General features: G+C 35.7%; 5 protein-coding genes across 5 annotated transcripts; 2 read left to right on the top strand and 3 right to left on the bottom strand.

Moving 5' to 3' along the window:
* Nucleotides 1-423: 423 nt before the first annotated feature.
* tap2a (transporter associated with antigen processing, subunit type a) lies at nt 424-5,655 on the bottom strand. The gene is made up of 11 exons (XM_055055221.1): nt 5,103-5,655; nt 4,485-4,599; nt 4,259-4,389; nt 3,969-4,174; nt 3,059-3,256; nt 2,855-2,983; nt 2,270-2,458; nt 1,973-2,146; nt 1,676-1,835; nt 1,276-1,412; nt 424-978 (listed from the first exon to the last, which is right to left on the bottom strand). The coding sequence occupies exons 1-11, from the start codon at nt 5,614-5,616 to the stop codon at nt 772-774; spliced, it is 2,160 nt and encodes a 719-aa protein (XP_054911196.1). The 5' UTR covers nt 5,617-5,655; the 3' UTR covers nt 424-771.
* Nucleotides 5,656-6,261: 606 nt separating this feature from the next.
* psmb9a (proteasome 20S subunit beta 9a) lies at nt 6,262-10,003 on the bottom strand. Its single transcript, XM_055055253.1, has 6 exons — nt 9,742-10,003; nt 9,285-9,352; nt 8,290-8,421; nt 6,870-6,999; nt 6,595-6,736; nt 6,262-6,461 (listed from the first exon to the last, which is right to left on the bottom strand). The coding sequence occupies exons 1-6, from the start codon at nt 9,790-9,792 to the stop codon at nt 6,334-6,336; spliced, it is 651 nt and encodes a 216-aa protein (XP_054911228.1). The 5' UTR covers nt 9,793-10,003; the 3' UTR covers nt 6,262-6,333.
* A 229-nt stretch (nt 10,004-10,232) lies between these two features.
* psmb12 (proteasome 20S subunit beta 12) lies at nt 10,233-15,560 on the bottom strand. The gene is made up of 6 exons (XM_055055252.1): nt 15,428-15,560; nt 14,922-14,992; nt 13,417-13,548; nt 12,390-12,519; nt 10,970-11,114; nt 10,233-10,639 (listed from the first exon to the last, which is right to left on the bottom strand). The coding sequence occupies exons 1-6, from the start codon at nt 15,473-15,475 to the stop codon at nt 10,512-10,514; spliced, it is 654 nt and encodes a 217-aa protein (XP_054911227.1). The 5' UTR covers nt 15,476-15,560; the 3' UTR covers nt 10,233-10,511.
* Nucleotides 15,508-18,132, top strand: psmb13a (proteasome 20S subunit beta 13a). The gene is made up of 8 exons (XM_055055249.1): nt 15,508-15,639; nt 15,875-15,962; nt 16,590-16,687; nt 16,915-17,055; nt 17,171-17,286; nt 17,417-17,475; nt 17,614-17,765; nt 17,924-18,132. Exons 1-8 carry the CDS (start codon nt 15,578-15,580, stop codon nt 18,033-18,035), a joined length of 828 nt encoding a protein of 275 aa, XP_054911224.1. The 5' UTR covers nt 15,508-15,577; the 3' UTR covers nt 18,036-18,132.
* Nucleotides 18,133-18,525: 393 nt separating this feature from the next.
* On the top strand, nt 18,526-23,316 carry psmb8a (proteasome 20S subunit beta 8A). Its single transcript, XM_055055250.1, has 6 exons — nt 18,526-18,811; nt 19,074-19,215; nt 20,723-20,834; nt 21,525-21,654; nt 22,523-22,727; nt 23,094-23,316. The coding sequence occupies exons 1-6, from the start codon at nt 18,665-18,667 to the stop codon at nt 23,180-23,182; spliced, it is 825 nt and encodes a 274-aa protein (XP_054911225.1). The 5' UTR covers nt 18,526-18,664; the 3' UTR covers nt 23,183-23,316.
* Nucleotides 23,317-23,495: the final 179 nt, after the last annotated feature.

The raw sequence follows: 23,495 nt of genomic DNA, 5'->3' as shown, positions 1-23,495 counted from the left end.
TCAAGACAGCCATGACATTGTTTTTTACAAGTGTATGTAAACTTTTGACCACAACTGTAAGTGGCCGAGACAAAATAAAAACATTTGTAAAACTAAAAGATCACTTTAAACCTAAATCTCCAGTCACTTTTGGCTTCACTGCAGCAACAGTGAACAGATTGTGGAGCTTACAGAATCTTTAAAGTCTGAATTATGATGAAACCCAGAGATGTCACTGGACCTGAAGACAACAGACAGATGTCTTTATGTACTTAATATTGTTTCTTTTCAGCAGTTTTTGTTCTTATTTATAAAATAAGTGTTACTTTGAGCTCATTTTTCTATAGTTTATTCTCTGTAAGTCTTAAGATATGGCAAAATATTTTTATAAATATGAAATAAAAAAATGAAACAGACTTTAAACAAAGACATTGTAAAAAGCAGTTCAGGTGTTGATTAATCTTTTATTTGAGACGTACCAACCACAAAGCAACCTTTGGCCATTCTGATTATAAATGAATATTTATAGCAACAACATTCACCTGTTGGGTCAATAATTTCCCAGAACATGAATCAGAAAATTAGATCATGAACAAAGATCTGACAAAAGACACTTTCATTTTATGATTAAATCCTTAAAATAAATAAAAAGCTTTAAAAACATCTTTAATGTCTGTACAAAAACTATCTAAACTCACTATATACAAAAATATCTATTACACAGCAGGCGTAGAAAACGTTTCTTTCACCTGACATTAGGTTATAGTTTCAGCAGAGATAATTTACAGTAGTTCACTCTGGTGAGTTTGTATCGTCAAAAAGCTCATTTATCAGTTTATGGTAGCTCCCCTGCAGCTCCATCAGCTCCTTGTGGGTCCCTTTCTCCTCCACTTTACCTCCTTTAACCACAACTATCTGATTCGCATTCTTGATGGTCTTCAGTCTGTGAGCGATCACCAGCAGGGTCTGGTTGGGGCAGCTGGCCAGGCCCTGCAGAACCTGCACAATGTCAATCACAAATAAGCAATTCAATCAACAAATATCGTTTTAATATTTTATGCATACCATTTAGTCTACTTTCATCTAGAAAAAGACAAAAGAAAAAACAAGATATTTCACAGGTTCATTGTGTGAATAGCTCAAATTATGTAATATTATATTTGTGTGCAATAATTTAGGTTTTATGGTCAAAAATGGTTTCAGATGGTGAAATAAAATAATCTGTTTTAAAATATTAGCCTATCCATGCCAATATGGCCCTATGAAGGAGTAAAATTCCCATGAATCACACCATACCTTGTTTTCGCTCTCAGCATCCAGAGAGCTGGTTATTTCATCCAGGATGATGATTTTGGGCTCTCTGACCAGAGCGCGGGCGATGCCGATCCGCTGCCTCTCGCTCTTAGATAACTGGCCGCCGCTCTCACCCACCTCTGTTAAAGTAAAAAAGATCAATTAGAACTGAGATTCATTTATTCAATGTCAAAATCCAAACAAATAAAAAAAATTAAAGTGTCGCTAACACTGCGAAACAATACAGCCTAACTTTTTTCTCAGATATGTCCATAGAATTATTTTTTTTATTTTTTGCTCATTCAAGTTTTTTTGGTTTTATTTTAACTGCCACCAAATTTAAAATATGTCTTGCTTGCACTCAGCCATGTAAACAGGATGAGATGAAGTCAGACCGGTTTACCTGAGTCGTAGCCTTTCTCTAGTTGCTGAATGAATTCATGGGCGTTGGCTTTGTGTGCTGCTTCCTCAATCTTCTCTTGTGAACAGTCAGTGAGTCCATAAGTGATGTTATCTCTGATGGATCCAGAGAAGAGGACGGGCTCCTGGCTCACCACTGCTATCTGTTAAATATATTTATTTCAGATTTTGTAAGTAACAATCTTCACATATACAAGGAAAATACAGAAGATTTATTTATTCCAGTTTAATACATTTAAAATTATTTTTGAACAGAAAAAGAGGACTTTTTAAAAAATACCTTCTTGTGGAAGAAATGGTGATCGTAGGATTTCAGTGGTTCTCCATCCAGCAATATTTCTCCATCTTGAGGCTCATATAATCGCTGTAAGAGACTCACACAGGTACTTTTTCCTTCTCCAGATGGACCAACCAGAGCGGTCACCTGACCTGGCTTCAACTCCAGACTAAAGTCCTGAGGCAAAAACAGAGACGGATAAAACACAACAATATGACGGCAATATTGAAACTGATCATTTTCTTTATCGGCTGTGTTAAAATGGCCACATGACTTTCTAAAAATCATAGTTTTTCTCACCTGCAGTACAGTTTTCCCAGGGTTGGAAGGATAAGCGAAGTTCAGACCACAGTAGTTGACGCGTCCTTCCAGCTGATCTGGTTTCAGTTTTCCATCTGTGCTGATCTGAGGTTTTCTGTCCAGGTACTCAAAGACTTTCCCAGCAGCCATCACAGAGTTCAGCATGTCACCGAAGATATATGTAAGAGTCTGGAAGAAAACAAACTCTCTGATGTGAGAAGAAATAGTTTGGGCCCCAAATGTCACACAATAGATAATCTAATAGCTCTAAGATTGTTTCAGCTTATTTCCAATTTTTATTTGAATGAATCTCTGCACTTTAAAACAATAATATAGTAGAAAGGATTCATCTATAGAGCATAATGCATGTGCTTGCTTATTAAATAAATCTGATATTCAAGAGACACATTGTATGAAATATTTTGCCAACAAAGTATTTTTCATAGTTTGTGACCAAAAAATAAAAACTGTATCAACTTTATGAACATTTTTTTGTCAGTGTTATTTTAAACATTAAAGCAGTATATAATACAAGTATATGTTAGATATCATAAATATCATCTAGAAGCTCTACAGAACACCGACCCTGATGTTGTCTCCCAGGTCTGACTGGTAAATAATGAAGGAAACCAGGTTTCCAGTCGTCATCTGTCCCATTTGGATGAAGAGTCTGCCATAGTACAAAATGAAGACCCGCATTGCCAAACCTGTCAACTACAGACACACATCAACAGGATATGTCACATAAGCTGTATGACGTCCTCGGATAAATTAAAAGAAACTTCTTACCCTAAGTGCAAGCAGGTAAATAGCACGAACAGTGTCACGACGATTCTTCAGTGACTGTGTTTCTGTTAATCGTTTATCATAACGATCAGCTTCATGCTGTGCTGTGTTGAAACTTCGAACCACACGAATACCAAAGACAACTTCATTGGCAGAGTCATTTGTGCGAGCCATTGAGTCCTGCATTTCCTGGGACAACGTCTGAGGAGAAAATAAAGTTGGAGAAAAGACCCTGCATTTCAGTAAGACATAAAATATTAATATTTACATATGTTACAATAAATAATGAGGAACAACATAACTAGACTTAATGTTGATGACACTTCCAACTGAGACTCATTTCAGAATGTCTTATGATATTATCAGCACGGTTTTTATAAAAACAAAACAAAACAACAGGGTGATTTAATCTGACATTCTTTGTTCATTAAAGTGGCTCTAATGCAATTTGAACTATCTATTTTGCTGAATATAATTCAGAGCCAGTTAGACAGTATTGTGGAATCATGTTTAATCTTCTGTTACTATTCTTTTAAATCAATTTGATCCACATAATGAAGTGACATATCCAGAAATCTAAAGAAAATCTGTTTGTATTTTTACAACTTAAGGGTCATTCTGTTTCGACACAGGTTAGTTTTAATTTGTTTTTCATATTTTATACACTTCCCCAAATTGTAATTACAGCAGTTTGTCTTTTTAATCTGCATACTGTGATGTGCCTGCTGATACATATATAGAAAAACATACTGAGGTTAAAATAAATTTTTTTTATACTTTTTTGCTTCTTATAAATCTACATCAATATTAAACACTAAAATCCAGTATACAGTGTGATCTACTGTGCTGATTAACATGAATAATGTATACAAGGCTGTAAATCCAATAACAGTTCTTAATGTTTTGCTCTTACCTGATAGTGCGTGTCATAGATGTTCTGTATAAGTCCAGTTATGGGGGTTTCCATCAGTACCAGGAATGTTAGCTTCCATGACAGACTCATCATCAGGGAGATCATTCCTATCGTTTTCATAAATGTCCTCAGCAGCACATTAACATTCAGACACACTGTCCTTCCTGTCAGGTTGGTGTCTCTAGACAACCTGGACGTGATCTCACCTGTAACAGAAATTAAGAGCCTATTGTCATTATATCAAACTGTTGATGTTATATGTATGGTGGTTTATCATTTGACAGGGTTACCTGTTTTTATAGATTCAAAGAATCCAATCTCTTGCTTGGTCAAAGCGTCAAACAGTTTAACTTTGATTCTGCATGCGAATGAATTGATGGCACAAATTAAGAGGCCTCCTCTGCAGCCAGCACTAATAGAGCTGATCAATGAGACAGAAACAGAGGTTGAATTACCGGAAGACATTACATAGATGCATGGGAAGAGTGGATTTGGAGAGAAAGCATTGCTGAATACCTTCCTATAGAGTATATGCCCATGAAGATGAGGGCTTTGAGGAATTCACTTTGTTTGTAGTGACTTCCCAGGATGTCAATGACTCTGCCTGTGTAGAATGGGATGAACATGTCACCTGAGAAGAAACAAACATGTTTATTTATTTTCATAGGAAACAATTCAGACAAAATATCTCAGTATGTACAACATACTACAAATAAGATAGGGAAAAATATAGCATTTTTTGTCAAGTCAGCATGCCACATGCATGATATCCACTCCCTCCTACTTCATGCAAAAATCCCACTCAAGCACCTATCACTGTACCAAGTAAAGTAGTGAAACACCAGGTTGCTCAGTAGTAGTAGGAGATAATCACGGATATTTATGTTACTTTGTTTAAAAAATAGTCAATTAACTTTTTTGTTGCTTTGGGTTGAAAACAAACAGTTTTTTTCGTTTGTTTTTGCAAAAAGTAAATATTTGAAATTATTTGAAAATGTGCACTACACATTGTCAGTAGTTTTAAAACTATGAAGAATAATTTTACTGAAACACGAACAATTGTGTTTACATATCACACATGCAAACATGCATGCACACACATGTATGTAAGAGCAGAATAATCTCTTGGCTTACAGATTACTGCCAGCGACAGGAACACAAAGCCTCCAAACAGCTTGGGATAGTCGGGTTTGAAGAGATGGACGACCCTCATGAACAGAACCCTGGACTTGTGTTTCTGCTCCTTCCCCCCAGCCTCCTCGTCGCTGTCCGGGATGGTGATCTCCCAGAACAGCGCCGCTCCGAGCGAAGCTCCGGCGAACATCAGCCAGCAGCGAAGATCCGCCACCGGCCCACACGGGCTCTGCTCCCGGTACAGAACCCTGGTTCCGGTGCCATACACCGCTGGAAGCAGACTGTAGGCTGTGATGAACCGGACCAGCAGCGGGTTCGGGTCTCCCAGAACCAGCAGAGATGTGATAGTAACTGCTGACCATCGCAGAGCTGCTGAAAGCCACAGATGCGCCAAATGTCCCAAAACTCTGTGAATCCCAACAAACCCTGCTGCGTAAAATAAAGAAAGATCAACAAAAACTGCTAAAGTCAAAGCGAAGACTTTGTGAATTGTTGTTCGGTCTTTTCCTGCCATGTTTCAGCTGCAAACGTCCTCATATAACCTGCTCTGCTGCAGAACTGCAGAACTCTCAGCGCTTTCAGTTTCATTTTCTGGTAAGTTTAGGGGTTTCCCGTAAATACAGTGAAGGGCTAAATAATGAAGGTCACCAACTAATCATTATTTTCTTCTGCAATCACCATTAAATTGTCCAGATTTGCTGAACTATTAATATATATTATTTTTGAGAAGCCTTTTTAATATTTAATAAAGATGGGAGTTTAAACTGAACATACTAACTCTGCTACTCTATCTGTTTTATATATCCATATTTATAACTTGGCATAAGTTTGGGGGACATTTTTATAGACCACTAAATTTAATAAAATAAAATAGAAGCCAACCCCAAAATAAGAAAGGTTTTAGACAAAACCTACAGAATGGTCATAAACAAAATATAGTACACAGATGAAAATTACAAAATAATGAATAATAACGTGGTGAAGCTATTTAAATACAATTTACAGATATTTTATTGTGAATATCAGCTTTTAACAAGGTGAAAAGAAGTAGATGCTCAGTTAAGCTTTAACTCTTCAGTGAAATACACCAACTTAAATCCATTTTTTCTCCCCTTAATCAAATGAGATACATTTGTTTTAATAAGTAAAGAGATGAGAATGAGTTTTATTTTTTATTATTATAATGAATGTCAACAGTACACTTATTGCTGTGCTGAGAAAGACAGCTGTATCACTGATCAAAGAAAGTTGGTAGGTCATTTCCCAGAATGACTTTCTCCTCTGTGTTGTGTTCATCAATGGTGACCAAGTAGGCCACGCCACCGCTGGAGCCGTCACGGTTCATGGCCAAAGAGAGAGCTGGAGGAAGGGAAGAAGAGCAAAAAACAATTTGACAGGTGAAACTGGACATTCAGTAATTTCTTCATCTCAAACCGTTATAATTATAAAATGAAAATAACATTTTTGTAACACAGCAACAGTAATAACTTACTGTTAACCACAAACTGCTGGCACTCCTCTTTGCTCATTCCTTTTCGATACTCAGCATCAACAAATCCATAAACATAGGAGCTGCCTGAGCCGCCAACAGCGAAAGGCTGTCTGGTCAGAAGCCCGTTCAGGGTGGCAAAAACCTGCAAAAAAAAATAATGATAATAAAAAAACTAGATTAGTGTTACATTGAATGCAACTGAGTGTAATCAGTAAAAATTAAGTGGCAGTGTTACAATAAACTCATGTTGTACCAAATGCCATCAGATCACCAACCTGTCCTCCATCTTTTTTGTCCCAGCCTGCGACAATGAGATGAGCTGACAGCTCCTCCTTGTATTTGTATGAAATGTTCCTCACCAGAGTGGCACCTGATCGAACCTTCGGGTCTTCTCCTATTTCCATACTGACAAAACACATAATATTGACAGAGTCACAGATCTAATCACTGCTACACCTTTACAAAAACGTAAGGCTCTGACTAAAATAATAAAAATCAAGTTTTAATGAGTAAGTTCACTAAATAAAATTCCTCATAAATATTGATGTATTGCAGTAGCTCTTAATAGAAGTTATGTGTTATTTAATTTAATAATTTAAATTAATTTAAGTTGCTTTAAATCTTTTTTTGTTTTTGTTTTTCCATGTCCTGGAAATATGTAGAAATTGATAGGAAGTAGCATAACTTAAACTTGAGGATCAGCACCAAGTTTTATAGAAAAATATTAAGATTTTATTTTGTGGTTCTAAAGGCTCTACGTTGAATACAATAAGCAACAAAGACATACTTTTTTTTTTACTGTCAGCTGCTTTGGAATAACTACTGCTCTGCTACAGAGCTGTCAGCTAGTGGTAATGCTCAGACCCTTCAAACTCTTCTTATTAAAGTAAGAGTTCAAGAGCTAAATACAATTGAAATATTGGCTACCTTTGACAGAAAAAAGAGTTAAGTCTATGGAAGCAATGTAGCCAGTTTAGCTAGTCTGACTCAGGCTCAACGTGGCAGTTTATCATGATTCAGCAAAGTAATAAAATAACAAACTGCAGCCTGATTTTTATTGTTAATGTATTTCTTCTTATTAAGTAAATAAAATGTGTAGCACGTATTTTTCTTTAAGTATTTACTGACTAGAGGGCTTTTTTATTTGTGCTGCAGAGCCACAGCTAACAGCTAGCTTCTCATTTCAGATATATGTTGGTCATGTTCAGATAATAGCCGGGGACATAAAAATTCATTCTTAATTTTTTTCTTAGATGAATGGCAGATTTATTTAGTTCTTTGTTTCTATTGCCTTTTCATATTGATATTGTTTAAATACAAAGGTTTGTTTTATGATTTCTTTGGGGCGACAGTTCTAGACTTTTCCAAGATTGGGGGATCCGGACCCCACTCAGCCCCCTTTGATTTCCGCCCATGGTACCTATTCCAGATTTGATCCCGACCATCTATTTCGAACTTAGTGATACCCAAGTTTTTCTCACATGAACATATTGTTCTAAAATCCACAATACATGAAAGCAGTTTTTATGACAAATAAGCCACAGTCCAGCAAGACAAAGGATGCCAAACAACAATAAAAAAAATAAATCCTTTGATTTTTATGTAAATTAAGGCAAGGTGAGTATTTTGCTTGTACAACATCTGTTTCTCTGTTTAGATCGTTTGCAGGTATGTTTTAGAATGAATAGTATTTACCTGTGGACATCGAGCTGGTAGTTGACTGCCTCAGCAATTGTTTGAGCATCTGCTGCAGATCCTGACAGGGCACAATATATCTTATCATGAAGTGGAGACAATTTATTCATCACCCTGTTAACCACCGACTCCCTGGAAGAGGAGATGAGATAAAATCAGCAGACATTAACTATTACTGGTATATAATCTGTTAAAATGGAGAAGATAAATTTATGATATTCGTTTAAGTACCTAAAAAGCTCATTTTCCAAAATTTTTTGAAAAGTAAACCAAATAGGCTTGGTTGGCCACAAAATTAGCCTGCAATCCTACATGTGGAGTTATCAAGACAAAAATTAGAAACACTAGATCCAACAATGCAGATGACCTGCAAAGTTGTTTAACACTATTAGGGATTATATTCCACCTCAGCTGATCCACAGGCTGACAGACTCCATGCATCACCTCATTATTGCAGTAATTAATACAAAATGATGCTCCATGGTAAATAAATATCCTGCAGGTCTTTTGAATGTTAGGCTTTCATAAAGTTGGGCCAGATTTTAGAAAAGCCTGAAAGGGACCCTCGCAGATGTTTTAATGAATTAACTTTGTACAAATATTTTGGGACTTTTATAAATATAAACAATACTAAAGTATCTGAAAATTATGAAGTTATAGTAAAAATATTTTAGGAACAACATGAAGCTAGGGAACATACTAAATCAGTTGATGCCTCCTGATGTATAGGACTACTTATTAATATACTATAATTTTCATGTAATAATTTTTCCTTTGTGGATGGGGTATCAAAATTGTCTTCAGCACAGGGAATGACATCCCTGTAAATCTGACCCTGGCTGTAATCCATTAAAGTAAGAGTAATCATAAAATAAGAATTAAATCAGTGAGCAATGTACCTATAATACAGATTATTTCAGTAAAAGTACCAAATTAAGTCAGCTTTTCAGTGATATTTAGTTTGATGCACCTCATGATCCTGAGCACTAACTCACCCAGCAGACACTCTGGAGTCAGACCCTAATACGACGCCTCCATTGAACTCTATAGCAATGATGGTTGTCTGGAATCAGAAAAAAGAGCAAGTGTTCAAAGAAGAATGCCTCTTCATTGTAACTTTACATAAGTAATAAATGCTGATGTAGTACAAAAACAAAGTGGGTTTTAACCCCTTCTCCTCTCTTTGGCTGTACCCCTACAATATATCTTTGCTGAAAGTCCTGCTCCACTGACTGTTCTGCAAATTTTCTACATGTATGAGAAAAAATGCTCTGCGTTCACATGATATGGTGGTGCGTGTATGAGAAACACATACCCCGAACAACTGCATGTTGTTAAATCAGTCGGACTGTTGTGTGAAACCTACGTGGTGTTAAAATGCGTAAAACGAGCAGCTCACTTTGCCCTTAACGAAGCTTCTCAAATATAAGCTGTCAAAAGTCGTTTACTTACCCCAGTTTTCACTTCTTCAGACAACCACTGTGGCTCCGTTTCTCCCAACATGGCAGACTCTTTTTAACGACGACGCCGAACTGGATTAGTGTAATTTACCAAGAAGCTGATTCTCACACTGACGCGCAAGGAGCAGCCCCTGTTTGCAGCGGTTCACTTGTTTTAGAAAATGATATGTAACGCTCAAAAGCAATTTAAGTTGCACACCATTCCATTATTAAAACATCAGACAGACTCCATTTTTTCCTGCGCTAAAACGAAATTGAAAGTTAAAACAGTTCTGCTTTGTAAACCAGTCAGCACTCCCTGAGCTTTAATGTGCAACATTTTAAAGAGTTTGCTGAATTTAGTACATAAAATACATCAATTCTCTCAAAAATAATATTTTAGCTTATTTAAATTGTAGTGCAATCAAGATATTAATAGAAATAATGATTGTATATTTGGTAAAAAAAAAATAAAAAAATAAAAAAAAATTAAAAAGCACGAGGTCTTGGAAAAAATGCTTTATTTTCTTGGATAAAGATATGTATTCAAATGGAATTGATTTTTTTCTTCATAGACTCAACTGTCACTTATTAAACAACAGAGACACCTGTCTTTCACACAAGATCCCCAATTTTTTACTTAAATGACACTAAGCTTGCTCACCTAACATGAAATGGAAAGTTTTTCCTTGTAGCCAATATCTAAACAGAACAAATGAGTAATTCTAAGAGATCATTCCAAAAATTCAAACATGTATGTAAAACTAAATCATAAAAAATTGTTTATTCATCATGGAATTGTGGCAGTTTGTCTCCAGGTACAACAACATGCTCCACCCCTTTTTCTGTGATCACCACCAGGTGAACAACACCTCCGCTGACGTTGTCCCTCCCCATCGCCAGAGCAAGAGCTGCGGAGTGAAAAGAGGAAATACATAGGTCAGGTTCAACAGGCATGAAGTACTGATAATACAGTAATAACATCAACCAGTTTGATTCAGGTTAAAACATGTAGGATACATTCTGATTCCCTTGCTTATGAATCATCTCCAGCATCCATCATTTTCTGAAATATATAAATTTTGATCTTTCACTAAGCATTAGCTTTTCTTCTGTCTTATGTTATCACATTATTTTTTAAAGAATTAAGCTGCAGCTACCAACCAAACTTAAAATTTTGAAAGGCACTCTGTTACAAATTCAAAGTAAATTGCTATAGGAACTGAATCAGTAAACTATACCATTGGTGGCAAACTGCACACATTCCTCTCTGGTCATGTTGGGTTTGTATTTAGCGTCAACGTATCCGTAGATGTAGGTGCTTCCTGAGCCGCCGATGGTAACCTGCTGATTGAGTAACATCCCACCCAGAGCCACAACATAAACCTGCAGAGGGAACATAAATATCAGACGTGAAGCTAAGTATACTGCTGGTAAGTAGAACTTTCCTGCTATTATTCTATTTTGCTCCTTTGCCACACTGAAACTTTCAGGTCATGAAGTAACTTTTATTGTCAAACAGAAAGATAAATTACATTAGGATTCCTTTTATTTAAGAAAGAAAGTTATGCAAACCAACCTGTGTCAGTTCATGGATATTGTGTTTTTGAGTCTCAATGTGTTTGGATTTTTTTATTTCATTATTGTCATTATGAGGTTCCCATAAGCTTCTTCCTTTTGTGTGCCTCAGTTTTTTCTTGTAATTTATTCTATGTGGATTTAGTTTCTACTCTTGGTTCTGTGAGTTGTTTCAGTATTAAAATGCTTCAGTCTTCACTTTCTGCATTTGGCTTTTAGTACAGAGATATGAGACATGACAATCTGGTCCTGTGTGACAACAAAATGACCCTCCTCCCAGTTGACAAATCATAATTTAACTATAATGTACTGTATTATTTTGTAAACAAAGTTTAAATTGACTCAAAGTGCATAAATCATCCAACCAGTAGGTCACAAAAGAATCCAGAATAACATCTAAAGCACATCACGCCTCACTAACTCAGTTAAGGTTGTAGTTAAGGATTCAACACTAAGAAAAAGAGACTGGGGGGAAATACACCATTTTTGACAGTTCCCAGCCCAAACCACTGCTGAAGACTTTTTGGAAATGTGCTCTCGCCCTGAAAATCCTGAAGGAGGGAACTCGGCCATTAGATGTGACTTTGAGTTCTAGAACACTTGAGTTGAGCAGCAGGCGAGTGATCCAAAAGATGGCAGAAAAACACCATTTGAACAAAATGGGTTAAAATAATGGAAACTTTGGAATGGCCTAGACAAAGTCTAAATTTAAATCTCAGAAAGATGATGTGGTTTCACTTTAAGAAAGTCCCTCATGCTTGAAAACACTCCAGTGAGTCTGAATTGAAAATAATTCTGGTAATTAGGTTGAGTTAAAATTTCTCCTAAGTGATGTAGGAAACATGCTGGCAGGATTTGCAAATACTTGACAACTGTTTTCTACCAACAGGTAAACAATCAACTATTAAGTGAAGGGGGCAATTCATTTTTCACACAAGATCAGTAGATTTTTTTTCCTTATTAAATGACATCATAATTTGATATTTACATTTTGATTTATGGAAATGTGGATTTATGTGTGTGTGTAAGTTGGGGTAGGAAGGTTGTGAGCGATTAGCTTTTCACCGATCACCAGTGACGGACCTGAGGTCCATTCTTCCTGTCCCAGCCGGCTGTCATGAAGCCGGCCTGCAGCTCCTCTTTGTTTTTGTAACACAGGTCCTTCAGGACAGACGCTGCAGCGACCACAAGAGGAGGACTTTCCATCTGAACACTTTTCCAGATCAAAAAAAGAGACGAGAGACAAATAAGAGAGAGCAGGAAAGAAATAAACAGATGTACATAATCTGGAAAAGGTGAAGTTAATAACAATTATATAATCAATGTGCTAATTTCTATGTAATATTATAATATATATTAAAACTAAAACTGTTTTCTTTTGGGGTGGTTACTTCAGTGTTCACTGCAAAAAGAAAACAGGTGACCCAAGTTTTAAAAATTGAGTTAATTTGCTACAAGAAATAAATTACATTTATCCAAGTGAATATATTAAGTTTAGAAAGTTGTCACGTTAAACAAATGTAAATACTGTAAAGTAGGTTTGACAAACTTAATTTGATTACATTAAACAGAATTAACTCCAACTTAAGTTTTTCTGAACTTGGAGCTTCATTCTCTTTTTTCAGTGTTTAGGTGGTGAATTATGAACACTGACTTTTGCATTTCTGTCAATGTTTTTGTGTCAAATTTGCAATTTGACACAAAAACATTTGAGCCAGAAAATTGAGAGTCACAACTTGGTCTGCTTTCCTCTAAAAACTAAAATATGGTAAGCAGTACCGTATTTTATATAATATCTGTATTAAATGACATCTGTCACATGTCAGAAAGCCTTGAATACCAGGCTATTCAAGCAATAAGCCTTGAATACCAGGGTTGATGACCACTCAATATAACATTTAAGGTTATATTGTCAATGTATTTAACGTCCAAAGCAAATTAACAGGTGGCCTGGTTAAACTTAAATCTGCTGTCTTAGTAACAACATAACTGTGACCTGAGTGTGTGTTTGTGTCTGTGTGGTAAAGATTAAAAGAAAATATAGAATCAAATGTTCTCAACATAAACTGTCACTGGACATAATGCTGTGAATGTTTTTAGGTGTGAGTACCTGTGGAAGGACAGGTGGGACTTTGCAGCCTTTGTGACGGCTTGAGCGTCTGCTAGTGAACCAGCGATGCAGCAGAAAATCCGGTCATGAACCTGAATCACCTTGTTGATGGTTTTAGAAGATACATAATCCCTGAACAAAATCATAGGACAGAAAGGCATTTCATTCAGAATTAGGATCATACTTTGCATAAAAATGCAATCATGAAACTAATAAGAATAATGTGTTAATTTTGTCAGTGTAAATCAGTTCAACCAGATTTCATAATTTTCCCCTTCAAGTTTAGTTTCTCCACATCATTTATTTAAGTAAATCATTATAATTTATCTGTAAAGCCTTTGGGACAACAACAACAATTCCTCCTCTTATAGAAAACATGAAAATATGTCTTGTTTTCACACTTAAGTCCAGCAGTTCTACTCAAATGTTGACTAACTTTCTGTTAAACATTTTTTTATCAAGATGTTTTACTTTCATGCCACTTTATATCAGATGTAGCCACAGAAATGCCAATTACCTCAGACATTTTTCAAACTTTACAATTTACAAGTCTAGAAAAACAAATGATGAAAAAAGTAAAAGACGCTTTATCATAAAATAAAAACATCAAAATAATCTTTAGACAGGTTAGTCTGGCCTATAATAAAACTATTATTTCAGTATCTGTTAATGCAGTGTGTTTGAAAATTGGAATATTTAATGTTGGAATATTTTTGTTTTATTGTTTTTTATATTTCCAGTATTACTTTTTCATCTGTCTTTTTTTACCACTTTTTTTGGCATTAAATTTATTTGAAAATCTAAACTAAAGCTTGATAAGTAGCAAAGCCTATATAGTACAGTTGTTCATTTCATATGCATTTTATTGCTTATGAAATGAACAGTAAAACTGATCATGCAGCATATTCATCATTATTGTTTACATCTCGCTGAGAATGAAACTGGAGTCCAGTTTGTCAATTGAGGAAGATTTTTTTATTTTATTTACCGAGTGTCTTCAATTTAACCATAGATCAACAAACATGCAGGATAAAGGAATAATCAAATGGACTAAAAATGATATAGTGTCAAAAGTAAATATATTGATTACAAAGAAAACAATCTCAATATAAATATGTTCTGTCATAGACATGATATTTATTTATTTTAAAATGTTGCTTGGCTATAGATTGAATGAATCCACTCTCTCATCTGCTTTTAGAGCAGTGGACCACAAATTGATGCAAAAAACCTGCCATTCCTGCATCATATGTGTCCCTGTTCCAGCAGACCTCATTCAAATGATTACCTTACCAAAGTCCCATGAAGTTTTAAATTCATTTATAGGAAGAGTGTGACAATAAAAAACTATAAGCCTTGAATATCAGGATTGAGGACCACTGCTCTTCATATACCAAGAGTTTGGGGATTTTTTTCTATCTCTCTATAAATTTTGAGCTACCAGAATCAGTAATGTATGTGTGTAAAACAGAAGCATTCTTGTCATATATTCACAACATGCCTACCCTCCTATTGACGCTCTGGAATCTGACCCAATCACAACTCCTCCATCAAAGATTGCAGCCAGGATGGTGGTCTGAAACAAAAAAGTTAGAAAACTGGTGATAATTTTATGCTTTGATCAATACATGAATAATAAGGAAAGGATTTATGAATAAGGGACATTTTCTCCCTGCTGAAGCAAATTTAAGGATCGCTTTCTCTCTGCAGCGGCACACGTTTGCGAGGAATTCTGGGACTTGGAGTTTTGACTTTGAATACTTTAAAACAGAAAAAAGACTAAAACGCGAATTGAAGCCCTGTTTTTTATTTTACAGAAACTACAAGAAAACGGTCAGGCGTTTACTTGTCAAGATTCATAATTAAATATTGAACGGATTCGTTTCACGTTGTTTTAGGTGAGCTGCTCCTCAAACTGTTCACCTGCTCACACGTAAAAAGGTTACTGGTCATCCGTCACAACATGCTGCATCAATTGTGAATAAAAGTTAACCTGTCCTGATTTACTCACCCCTGTGCTGACTCCTTTGACTTTTGAGTCCGTGTAGTGTTTCTCCATTTTCTCTGTAAAATCGAAAGAAAGGAAGGAGCCGTGACGCTCAGAACAGAACAGCGACCTCAGGCGCACCGAGACGCGCAGGGAGCCGCAGAAACATCCACTATGGCGCTGTCAACTGTCCTCGAAACTCCCGCAGCGGGGTTCAATTTCGAAAACGCGATTAGGTATGGCCTTTGTTTGTCTTTAGAGTATTTTATAATCGTTAATTTAAGATAAAATCAAAAGTAACCTGGATGTTCTGGGCTTTCTTCGGTATCAAAAGTGAAACTAACTTTTTCCTGCTTATTTATTAGGTTGACAACAACAATGTGATGGCGTGTATACGCTTCTATGCTCTAGTTATAAATGGTTACAATCAGTAACTAGTACCACTAACTAGCTTCCTCCGTTTCCCTCTAGAAATGCTGCGTTAGAGAGCCTCCTTAATGGCGCACAGACACCAAAACCTCTGAAAACTGGCACTACAATAGCAGGAGTTGTGTTTAAGGTGCGTAACGCGGTTTAAACTGCAGCATTAAAATATTTGTTTATTAGAGACTATACATTGAGTCATTATGAAAACCTGACTAATTACTGAGTAAACTCATCACATTTCAGCACCCCTGAGTTTAACCTCTAGCTATGACCCAAGAACATCTGAGGTTGATGTCCTTTAACGTTTTAGTTGATATCTGCAGCTGTGTGAATTCAGGTTTTCAATGTGATCAGAATCAGTCAGATTGATATCTGGTTAATTTGAGCATATTTTGTTCTGTCTAATGAGACCTTTCCAAACTTTCCAAATCTGCTAATATAGCTAATAATTTATTAATTATCAGATCCTAGAACATAGAGTAATTGTTTCTGCAGTGTAATTGTTTATGTACAATGTAAAATGTGTATGTAGTGGGAATGTCTTATCTTCCCAGTTTTGTCCTTTGCAAAACAGTTTTCTAATAATTAACCAGTGCATAGTTTTAATCAAACTAAAATATTAAAAACAATTCTCTTAACCATTTAAGTTGCTGAATTCTGTGAAACTTTTTTTCACTTTAAAGTTGTTTTTTTTGCTAACTTCTCTCAGATGTAATCCAGGTATTCGAGTCCTAATGTCTCATCTGTCTCTGCTGAGCAGGATGGAGTCGTTCTTGGAGCCGACACACGAGCCACATCCAGCGAAGTGGTGGCCGACAAGATGTGTGCCAAGATCCATTATATTTCCCCAAATATATAGTAAGTTTCAGAAATTTTACATGAAAAACAATGAAAAGAGAAAAGAGGTAGAGCAGATGCTCCATTTAAAGAGACAGTTATCAAGGTTTGCTTCTGACCTTGGGACATTTCCCTGCTATTCTCTCTGACTATTTCCTGTCTAATTATTATCAAAAATGTCCAGTAGTGCTAGGTACTTCATGTCGCTCATTGTGTGTCATAATCCTTAATTTCTCACTGTGTTTTAGTTGCTGTGGAGCAGGAACAGCAGCAGACACAGAGAAAACCACAGAGCTTCTGTCATCCAACCTCTCCATCTTCTCCCTGAACAGCGGGAGAAACCCTCGTGTTGTCATGGCGGTGAACATACTGCAGGACATGCTGTACAGGTCAGTGGTAAACACATGCTGTACATGAATGAGATGGTAAATCGAGATCCTCTTTGCCAAAAAAAAAAAATCAAAATTTTTTCAGTCAGTTTCACAGTTAGTGTTTTATCCCCAGGTATCACGGTCAAATTGGTGCCAACCTCATACTGGGAGGAGTGGACTGTACTGGGAACCATCTATACACTGTGGGTCCATATGGGAGTGTAGATAAAGTCCCTTACCTTGCAATGGGTATGTAATGTGGCACAGCACAAATAATAATTTTGTTTTTTTCATAATATTTGACTATACAGCGTGTTTCAATTCACAGATTTTATTTCTTACTGATGTTGAGTAAGGAGGATTTCCTTTCCATTCACAGGATCTGGTGATCTGGCTGCTCTTGGCATCTTAGAAGATGGGTTCAAACATGATCTAGAAGTATGATACCTGCCAGTGTGTGGAGAGCTTTTGAGAGTGTTGCTGTTTGATTTCAAAATCAAACAAATAATCACTGTGACATTTCAACCTGTGTGTTTATTTGTTCCTTTCTGTCTTGCTCTTGATTTTCTGTCTCAGCTGGAAGAGGCGAAGGAGTTGGTACGAGCTTCCATCCACGCAGGCATCATGAGTGACCTCGGCTCAGGCAATAACATCGACATCTGTGTCATCACCAAGCAAGGAGTGGACTACATCCGACCCTTCCAGGAGTCAGAGTACAAGGACAAGAGGTGTGTAGTTCTAGATATGAGACATATTTATTTACTCCTCATTTCTTTTCTGATCTGTAGAAAAGAAAGAAGAAAAGTTTGTACATAAACCTGATTATGAGTGACACCTTAGCTGGAAATAACCATTTCAAAACCATTTCTCTCTTTCTTTCTCCCAGGAATATTAAATATCGATATCGTCCAGGCACAACTCCAGTCCTGACAGAAAAAGTAGTCAACTTGAAGCTGGAAGTTGTACAAGAAGCTGTGCAGAAGATGGACACTGCCTAAACTACACAACTAAAGAAACAAATTAATATGGCATGAATAATAATAATTTGCATTCTGCTGCTGAACATTTTCAATAAAATCATTTTTAAAACGGTAATATTGACTGTTGTTTTCCTCCTTCATTTTTATGATCAAATAACTTAATCATATATTCACTTTTTCAATATATAAGTAAATATTTTTGATGCACGTTAAAATAATTTACTGCTTTTATATTTTTTTTGTAATAAGTCTCTTGCTGAATCTCAGTCCAGTTTTCTTCCCAAAACCTCCTTGCTGCCTTTCCTCATAGTGACTGATTGTGGTATAAAATAAAGCTCTCCTATTGGCTAATATTTTCCAGGCATTTAATTTTATTTCGGGGAATATTGACACGGTATATTATTAAACAAACTCAATCGGTGAGTTAAGATCTATTTTTGTTGCTTGTGAATGGAGTGTTTTTGGTGAGAAAAGCGAGAAAAATGGACTAAATAAAAAAAACTTTTTTTATTCTTTCACTTTCAGTTTCTTTGTCACGTACAAGGAAATCATTGATCAGCTTCGCCAAACGCTTTCTTGTTTCCAGAGCGTTTGTAGGAATCATCAAACAGCTGCAGGGATTAATTAGGTCTGGTATTTCAGACACCATGGCACTTTTTGAAGTGAGCGGTTTTAAACATTCTGAGGTCCGAGCGCAGATTCTCCCGTTCAGTCAGACTGGGCTTGTGGACCGACCGAACCACTACAGCTTCAACACCAAAACCCAGGAGTTTGCTGTCCCTCTGGGCCAGGACGTGAGTAGAACTTCAACTATTTATAAAAGACAAAAAAAAAAAAAGTTACACGACACCTAAACAAAGCGTCAGTTTTATGGTAATGAGTTATTTCAGTTTCTCTAGTTTTAAGGTGACGTCACGTGTATCTGAAAATACATTTTTCTTAATGGAGAGTAAAATTATACTTTGTTATGAAAGTGACACTGTTGACATGTTATCGCATGACTTATTTAGTTGCGTTGTTTCGTGTCTCCTGTTGATTTGATCCTTGTTGTTGCAGCCCTCTGGGTTTCTGAAGTCCTGCAACCATGACGGAGGAGTTTGCATTGAGATGAACCACGGTACCACCACTTTGGCTTTCAAGTTCAGGCATGGAGTCATCGTGGCCGTGGACTCCAGAGCTTCAGCTGGGAACTACCTGGGTAACATTTATCTCACATCAACATGAAAAGAAAGAAAGAAAGTCGACCAGGAAGAGAACAAATAAAATGCAAGACAATGAATAAGCAATTATGGTTACTTGTGCCATCAATACCTAAAATATTTGACCTGTCATGAGTCAAATGAGCCTGAATTAAGTGGGTTGTTTTAGGACCTCAAACAAAATGACTCCATTTACAAACTTTGAAAATATTTGTCTTTAGTTCATGAAGATGAACTAAATTTAAAGCATTTGTCTCTACCTTAAGCTCTAAAATTTCAGTAATATTCATAGTTGCTAACTTTTTGAGCATCAGTATGCGCTATCTTTCATCTAAACAACAAATTAAAGATTGGTTTTCTTTCATTCTGGCTAATCAGAAACATATTTATTTTCAAGTTAAATCTCAAACCAACAAGCATTTTATTTTTGTTGTTTTTAGTTGGATGAAGAAAAGACCAAAAATGTGAGAAACATAGAAAATATTTCTTACTTAATCAATAAAAATGTGTTTAAGGAGAAGCAGCTGGAACACTGACTTCGCTTAAATCTCAACTAAAAATCCACCTGTTTAGAATTGTATTTGAAACGTAATCAATTACCGATTTAATGGTGGAACTTGACTTAATGTCATGTTTTGATTGTTGATTTTATGTTGCATGAGTTTGTGTTTTTGAGTTTGTAATGATGTAAAGCACTTTGAAATGCCTTGCTGCTGAAATGTGCCATACAAATACAATTTAAATTGATTTTTACATAGAAAAAGAGATGTGCACAATGTAAAACCTGAAGTTTTTGTTATTACAGCTAATTCTAGAGAAAACTGTTTTTGAAGTGAAGTGACACAATGATAACTCCAGCCTTATATCAAGCAGGCACAAAAGCAGTCCCTGATGCAATTTTTATTTTAATTGCCTGTACAGGTATAATTTGATTTGATTCAGGACAATTCTGGGTAAAAAAAAAAAAAAATGAGACCATGAAGATCCTAATTGTCTTCTGCAAGTTGAATTGAGTCTCTCTATATCCATGGAAGATTGTCCATAGTTTGCTTAGCTCTCTTTTCCAGTATTGATTGTAATTCATTGAACCAGTCGGGAAATTATAAGATGCCAGGCCAGCGGAAATTGATATAACAAGAGTCCAAAATCTTAAACTCTATTAAACTTAATCTTTACCGGTTTGTTTATCTGGTGCTTTTACATTTACAGCCTAACATTAAGAACAACAGTTATGTTACTCTTTATTTTATAAACTATTGAATATATTAGCTGTAGGACAATATTTGTGCCTTAATAATTGGAAACAAATTAGCATTATTGGCAGGAATAAACTTAAATAGTCTTGTTTAATCTTCCAACAAAGAAAAACAACACATTTAATAATAGTGAAAAGAAAAAAATAAAATCTATTTCAACTGTAAAACAGTTCATATCAAATTTAATTGGGCATAACAGAATGTTTGTCTTATTATGAGGGGATAACTCTCATGCATATTTGTTCTGCAGCATCAAAGGATGCCAACAAGGTGATAGAAATCAACTCGTACCTACTGGGGACCATGTCAGGTAGCGCTGCCGACTGCCAGCACTGGGAGCGGCTACTGGCCAAAGAATGCAGGTAAGCCATGTTTAATTTGTGTTTTAGACCTTTAATGATTTAAATTGGGAGTTTAGTTGCATGCCACTTACATAACATTAAAAATCAAAAGAAGTGTTAGTAGTCCTAAACACTAGAGAGAAAATTCTCAATGCTTTTTTGAGTAGAAATTGGTCAATTCCATCTGATTTGATTCAAATTAAAAATAATTTACCTTCAAGCTGGAAACACTGCTACATCAAGCCTTTAAACACAATCCTAAAATCAACTGAAATTCCCCTACTTAAGAGACTTTTAGAAATCCTGCATTTATCTACTTATGAAAGAATTCAGGCTTTAGTGTATGATTACTAATCCATTTACAATAGATTTTTAAATCAAATAAAAGATACCAACCTAGAACACATTCGGCGCTAAAGGCCCAGTTTTTGCATATATGTTTAATTAAATTTAACCAGATTAGTTTTATTTGTATTTGTTTTACAGCAACATTTGATCATGCTGTACTTTTATATACAATTATCTTTTTGTATCATCAAAGCAATTACTCTGAACGTTTGAATTTATTTTTTGATGGAATAATGAAAGCACTGCTTTCAGTAGTTTTGATTTTAGCACTGTGGTGATTTTTTGTTAATTACAAGTTGTCGTTGAAGAAACCTACTTGCTATGGTATTAGCTTGTTGAATGGTTTGATTTTGCTTTTTGTAGGCTCTACAGGCTGAGAAACGGTCACAGGATTTCTGTGGCCGCTGCATCAAAGCTGTTGTCAAACATGATGTTGGGCTACAGAGGCATGGGCCTCTCCATGGGAAGCATGATCTGTGGATGGGACAAACAGGTGAGGTGTGGCTGTGTTTTATGGGAAGTTGAAGTTTTTTCTTTTGCTGAAGGAAAGAGAAGAGTCTTAAATTGCCCAATCAGCGGAACATAGACATTTAAAACATAGTGAGTAGACACTAATTTATTTACTAATTTACTATGGTGATATCAGAATTTTTGTAACAAATGTAGCATAAGTTAAGGATTACATTTCAAAATATTGCATATATTCCATTAGAGTAAGTTCTGCTTTACAAAAAACACGATAGAATTATTGAAAAAAAATGTGCTTAGAATAATATAAGAGATTTAAATAGTTTCATGATTATCATGATTAGTTCCAAATTTTTGCCAGCAATCAGACCCAATTGATTAGGTCTGAACAGAGGGAGAGGGTAAATTTTCTAATGTTGCTTAATAAGGAATTGTACTGCTAAAAAGAATAAAGTTTAAACAATAAAACCGTCAACAGGAAATACAACGACTATCAATTTGTTAAAATTACATTTATACTTCACAAGACAGTAATCAGTCCTGTTAAAATGCTCGGCAAGGCAATTTTTTCTACTGGTATATAACACATTTTCAACAATGAGGCAATTCAAAACGCTGTCTTGTCCTGTTAAGATCTGTCTTAGCTGTCATCCAGTCTGTTTACATCTCATGGGTTGAGAATTTGGTTGTGTTAGTGGGTTAATACCAAATAATCTGTTTATTTAAATACTGACTGGGTGGGCAAATGAGTATCAAATTATGGTATTTAGCTATGACTGAAGGCTAAATTTATTACCTATAAAGTAACTTACTTGTCAAAGTTAGTATTGTATAATTTTTTTGTAATAAAGATCAAACTAAAATTATAAATGGAGTACCTTTGTGTTCTCCAGGGTCCTGGTCTTTACTATGTGGATGACAATGGAACCCGTTTCTCTGGCCACATGTTCTCCACTGGATGTGGGAACAGCTACGCCTACGGAGTGGTGGACAGCGGCTACAGAGAGGACATGACGGTGGAGGAGGCGTATGAACTCGGCCGCCGAGGCATTGTTCACGCTACACACAGAGACGCTTATTCAGGAGGGGTTGTCAACAGTGAGTACATATTAACAATTAACTTTGGTTGTTTAAATTGTGATTTACTGTTAATAAAACTATTACATATTAATTTTTAACTTTGGAGATTCATGAATGTTAACTTCCTTAATTATTGTAAGAACAATTATATTTTTATACATTTTTTACACTAACCTGAGGTGATTTATACAAAAGAAACAGAACCAGTATTGCTAAAAAAAAAGTAAAACCAACTTGAGAGATACAAAGGAATTAAAAAAAATCAATTGAATAAACACATATCACATCCACAAAACAACCTCAAATGATACAAACCCCATAATCAATGCATGAATGATTATATGTTTATGCATTTTGTTATCTAATTCTTGTTTGTTTGTCCAGTGTACCACATGCGAGAGGATGGCTGGATAAAGGTCTGCAAGGATGACGTGTCTGAGTTGATTCATCGCTACAAAGAAGGAATGTTCTAAGTTCCTTCATCACATCATCATCAGCACAGGATATGGAAACTAAAGTGCTCTGTGTTTTATTCATTTCCAGTTACTATGTGTCTTATGAACATACCAAAACTTGGTCAGTGATAATAAAATACTACAGAAGACAATTTGGAGTCAATATCTCTAAAATGAGCTGGTTTGTGTGTGAGATTCAGTATCAACCTTTTGACCTTCAACCTCAATGCAAACTTTGATGTGAGATGCAACTCTGACTTAATCAAGTAAATTAAGCAATTAGTGTAACACCTCCACATGAAGGCAATTAGCCCATGTAATATTCCTGAAA

Source organism: Poeciliopsis prolifica, unplaced genomic scaffold (assembly GCF_027474105.1).
Source record: "Poeciliopsis prolifica strain line A6 unplaced genomic scaffold, Auburn_PproV2 SCAFFOLD041, whole genome shotgun sequence".
Lineage (NCBI taxonomy): Eukaryota > Metazoa > Chordata > Actinopteri > Cyprinodontiformes > Poeciliidae > Poeciliopsis > Poeciliopsis prolifica.
The sequence above is the reverse complement of the archived record's forward strand: the minus strand, read 5'-3'. Positions and strand labels throughout refer to the sequence as shown.